General features: G+C 40.4%; 1 protein-coding gene across 1 annotated transcript in view; it reads left to right on the forward strand.

The window, feature by feature from the left end:
• LOC104501149 (protocadherin-15-like) overlaps window positions 1-5471 on the forward strand; it is a gene marked incomplete at both ends in the record, with an annotated part of 98313 nt that overhangs the window by 88194 nt on the left and 4648 nt on the right. The window contains one exon of the mRNA XM_010144911.1: window positions 4038-4117. Coding sequence (XP_010143213.1) covers window positions 4038-4117 — 80 coding nt within the window. The remainder of the gene's footprint in view (window positions 1-4037; window positions 4118-5471) is intronic.

Below are 5471 nucleotides of genomic sequence, written 5' to 3' on the forward strand. Positions count from 1 at the left end.
AAGAGTGAAATGATCAGTTTTAAGACCTTCGGAAACGCTCAGAGAGTGTTGTCATCATTTTATTGTTACTGCAATGTAGATTTATCTCATATTAGCAATATGCTCCATTTGGCTTGGATTCAGCTAGACAATTTCTGTTTCTGAAAAGTACTTAAATGTTAAAATCACAAATATGTGTGGCTTCATCTCCTGGGGATTAGTCAAAGACTCTATCTCTTGTAGGGCTGGTGGTCCTGGACCTGAAATACAGATGCGTTGCCTTACAACTACCTCGTTCTGCATTAATAGACCCATCTGTATTAAAGGACCTTTCTTGTGTGGAGTCTATTTCTGTCCTAATCTTCTTTTATTCCCTGTGTGAAATTGGCCAGGACGTTTTAAAGATTCATCAACCGAATATTTAAGCATATGAAATCTTGTGCTGTCTTTCCCAGGCAAACACGAAGTTGCCAATTAGTCATCTTGGGGTTTTTTTGTGGAATTCTATCAATAGGTTAAGGTATTGTCTGTGTTCCAAAGGTAACATGGAATATTCTCAGACCTCAAGTATTTAACAAGCTTTTTAGCGTGTAAATTTTCCCACTGACTTTTTCTTTCACAAGAAGTCTTACCAATACATTAAGTGTTTGGGACTTAACCCCACTGCAGCAACCAAAACGTAGCTGAAGAGGTTACGCTTTTATGACACTCTCTTACTAATATTTTGCATACAGCATGAGGATTACAGGATCCTGGAGAGAGCAAGCATGTTATTTTAGATTTTCCTGAGTTAACAAATCTGAAGATCTGCAAAACATTAGTGTCAGTAACAATGCAAATGCAGCCCTTAAATTTGCCTATTAGACCCTAAAATACGTGTTCGAAAAATAAAATTGACTTTCTCCTTCTCTGTCAAAATTTTTCCTGCAGATGATGGAAGGGTATGTTTTTTCTTACGCTGTTATTTATTTTATAATGTACCCGGTTGATTGTGACTGGTGTTCTAATTAACAACGTTTGAGATTAAGTAATACAATATTGAATTATCTCCACAATATTAATTTGTAAATAAACTTCAGAGTTTAGTGCATGCCTGGGAGGTGTTTATCGCTTCATGTTCTGCCAGCCATTATTAATTAAAAAATGCAAATAGTGTGATTTTTCTGTGAGTCTGCAAAACAAATTGGACCATTATCACAGTCCAGATATGTGCTGAACAAGGCAGCAGCATGAAATCTCATTGTGTACAGTTTCTGAAGATGCTGTATACAATGGATCTAGAAAGCAGTAGATATAGATTGCTTTTTTCTCATGGGCCAGTATTCAATGTTTTTCTTGTATTCTTAATAACTCGCTGTTCCTTGGTTTTAAAGTGAAAAGAAGTTTCTTAAAGCAGTGATAAACTTTTCCCCAGATTTTTTTATGTAGGTTAATTGAAAGGTAGGCTTTCCTTGGACATAAGGAGAAAATGAAATGAAGTAGAATCAGTCTTTTATTTTCTGTCTTTCTGAAAGTCTGCTGACCTGTTATGAATGATGTAGAACATAAAGAAACCTCTGAGCTACCCTTCCTGTGAAGTTAGGACAGGGTCCCCTGCAGGTCAGGTAAAAAGGATACAAAGGACCGCTAAAGACAGAAGGAAGCACGTGATTCTGGTGGTTTAGCATCTATCCACAGAGACAGGAGTGAGTCAGATTTTCTGCATCCGGTATTTGTATAGTTTCGTATTCTTGGCTAACAATTTTCCGCTTGTCTTGACGGAGTCAAATCCTGACCATTCGTAGCTTCAACATAAGAATATCTGAATTCCGTTTGCACCCTCTAAGGTGCTCACACCTCCTGTCACTCAGTGCCATCCATAGACTTTATAAACAAATTTCCTGTTCTGTCACTGATGTTAATGAAAATATTCATCAGTATTGGAAGACACTCCAGGAACCTTCTGGACTGCTTCCTTACTGCTGTATTCAATTTCCAGCAGATATCTGGTATTTCCTGTTCTGTCACTGATGTTAATGAAAATATTCATCAGTATTGGAAGACATATACACACCTTTGCAGAACCGAGTCAATACTAAATGCTCTTCACTGCTGTCTGACCTTTATTTTTGTAATTAGGGGTTTTTTTTGCTTAATCCCATCTTCCATTTGGAGACCGTGTTGTCTAAACCTGTTTGTGAAAATGTCACAGAAGGCCGTGGGAAAAGCCTCGCTATGGCTAAGATGCATGGTCACGTCTGCAGCTATTTCCCTATTTACAAGGCCTGTTGTCCTGTTGTAAAGGAAGATTAGATTGCTTCGACATGCTTTGTTCTTCAGAAATTTAGCTTTGTGTTATCCACCCCCATATTGTCATCTCAGGTACTTACCTGTAATTCGATTGTTTGAGCTTTTCTGGGAACCGAGCTTTACCTGTCCAGTCTGTGATTTCCTGGCTTGTTCCACTGTGAAAGATGTACCTGGTGTTTGCCCTTCAGCACGTTTGTCCTCTGTGAGTTTTCAAAGAAAACTGCTAATGGCTTTGAGATTGCTTCAGCCCATGTTTTTATACACTAGGATGAATTTCATCTGGCTTTAATTTCAGTAGAAGATTTAAAGATGCGCTGTTTATATACATATTATCTGCCTTATTCTTTCCTGTTCCCATCTGAGATTCTACCGTCTTGTTGCCACGATTAATCTCGTTTCTGCTTGATGGCGCCTCTTTGACCTTCTCACCATCATCCTTTCTGCCTTTATACTGTGGCAGGGTACCATGCTCCTCAGGTTTCCTCTGGAATGTAAACATTTATTTGTTATCCGTGGTATTCTTTTCTGGTTCCATTACAGTTTTGCCTCTGCTTGTTCTGACCTTGTCCTTACAAGTTGTGCTTGCTTTTTCTTTATAGTGGTCCTTTTCATCTGACTTTGCCACTATTTTTCTGTTTGCTTCCTTTGGATGAGGCAGATATTGGTTTCTTACTAGAGTCGCTGTTCTGCTTGCACACAGGAATAGTTTGTGCTTCTGTTCTTAATGGGGGGAGGGGGGAGTTCTTGGTTTTCTTTCTTTTGTCTCAAGAACTGCTTTTTAGATGGCCATCCTAAAGATACTGTGGTCTTCAGAAAATAGATAATAAAAAAGATGTTTGTGCAAAGGTGAGAAACACAAAAATACTCTCCTGTTTTATTCTGACCTGTCTCCTGGTAATCCTACCTGCCCTTCTTTGAACTTGTTGGTTGGCCTTCTTGGAATTCTCATAGCAGGGTCTCTATTGTTTTCCCTGCCATAACGTGCTTAATCATCTTGGATTTTGAATGCTAAATAGCTGTAACTGTGAGACAGTTTGGTAGAGGGTGTTTTATCTACACAAGCAGCTGACGACGTTTTGGGGAAAAGATATTTGTACATGTGACCCCAAAAGTAACAATTACATGGCGTATTTATAGCAACTTTTGGAAATTGATTTGCCAGAGCTTAACTTTGGAAGCAGTTTACTCAACTTCTAAAAAGCTTTTTGGCCATCTAGTAGGTGGAATATACTTGCTTAGGTCCTGTTAATAACCCTTCTTGAAGGTCTCATCCTGATCTTCATTGCCCCTAAAGCTAATTATCATGGAGGGTGGGTGCTGCAGCGTCTACACTGCTGAAGGAAACATCGGCAAAGGGACTGGGATTCTGGTAAGCTAACAGAAAGAAGAATCTGGATAAGAAGTGGGTATGAAGAATGGGAACAAAGGAGGAAAAAAGTTCAATATAACCAGTCTGTAGATGCACAAAAATAAAAGCAGTTGAACAAAGCCTGAATCTCGTACTTGGGATGCTGTGTGTCTACGTGTTGTAGTAGTTTGGAAGTCCGTATTCAGGGTATTATTGTTTCTCTGTAGCCTAAGAATTCTGATGTGCTACAGCTTTTTCTTAAGTAGCCAATCTGTAATTACTACTGTTGCTTTAGAAATATCGATGTTGTTCCTGTAGGTAACTTTAATAGAAGTTCAGGGGTTAATTTTCCAGCTTATAAATTGAAGGGAAGAAAGCAAGCTTTGTGACTGACTTTATTTTATCTCCTTTTTTCCTAAAGGCTTTTGATAGAGAGGGTGACCCTATAAGATACCTCATTCAGAATGGAGATCCTCAACAAGTTTTTAATCTCTCTCAAAGGTGAGTGGAAAACCCTTAGAAAATAGACTTGTAACTTCTCAGTCAAGTGGGCTGAGAGCAAAAGAAAAGTCTTACAATCAGGCGTATTCGGCTGTTCTGTAGATTTGCTCTCAGACGTTAATGAGAGCTCTCTGAGTGATACTGCCCTCTGGAGTTTTTCACAGGGGACTGTTTATTTATATTAAACACTTCAGTAAGTGAATCTCACTGAGGTGGTAACACTCTGTTTAAGAGAGTGACCGGGGATTAATTAAAAACCCTGTACTTGTCAGCTCTTGACTAATGACAGGGACAAATTGTTCTTCTGTTTCCTACCTTCGAGCATTTTAGTCTGTAGTGGAAAGTCTTTTGAGCATTGTTTTAAATTCCCTCTTCCTTAAATTGAATACCAACTTAAATAGAGCTAGAAGGAGAGGGTACGTTATGAAATTATAAGCACCAGAGAGGTGTGTGCCTGTCCCACCACCTGTTCTTCATTTCACCCAAGCAGCTGCTGTTTACACTCCAAAGTATCTTTTCTCTTTGCGGAAAGAAGGAAGGGTGATGAGCTGACTTCCTGTGGTAGATGATGGGGCAAAAGTAACCTGGAGCTTATTTGTTCATGGTGCAGGCATAATTGCAAAAAATTGTTCTAATTCAGTGTGAGGGAGAGATTGTAGAGAAACAAACCTGTATATTGTCAGGAAGCTCTAGGTTACTCACTGTGATAACTCTCCCGTATACAGAGAATCAAATCAGTTATGAAACAATGTGAAAAAAGCCTGGAAGATCTCAAGAGATGCTGATGCTGTTACCCACCACGACTGAAGGCCCCTCTAATAATAGAGACTTGTCAGACAAGGAAAGGGACAGCTTAGAGAGAAGACTACTTCGCCGAGGTGGCAAGATCAGGGCGTTAGGGGCGCTGCTGCTTTTATTCATTGGTTAGGGCTGCAGTTTTCGGTGTGGATCAGGGAAGTTGTACCTCGTTCCTCAGCTCAGAGGGAGCGCTGGGATTCATAGCTCCAGCACGGCGCAGGTTCGTAGGGTGTTCTGCACAAGTGGTGCTAGCAACCCTCCCCTTCTCATAGGGAAACGTGGTCTGACCCACTCTGTGACCTTTAGAACTTGAGCAACGAGGAGTGTGCCTGCCTACAGGAGAGATGCACCGAAGAGGGGTTACTCAGAGAGTAGTTACTTTGTGTAGTTCTTGCTTAACGCAGTGCTGTTCACATCAGACCATGAAAATCCTGATAGTTCTCCCTTCCAGAGAGACTTCAACGTCTGCAAATCCAGGCCAGCCTCTGGGCTGCCACGCCTGTGGTGTGAGGGGATCCTAGAAGCCGACCCCTAGGCGGCTCCTTCACAGTAAATA

Source organism: Buceros rhinoceros, unplaced genomic scaffold (genome assembly GCF_000710305.1).
Source record: "Buceros rhinoceros silvestris isolate BGI_N320 unplaced genomic scaffold, ASM71030v1 scaffold4361, whole genome shotgun sequence".
Classification (NCBI taxonomy): domain Eukaryota; kingdom Metazoa; phylum Chordata; class Aves; order Bucerotiformes; family Bucerotidae; genus Buceros; species Buceros rhinoceros.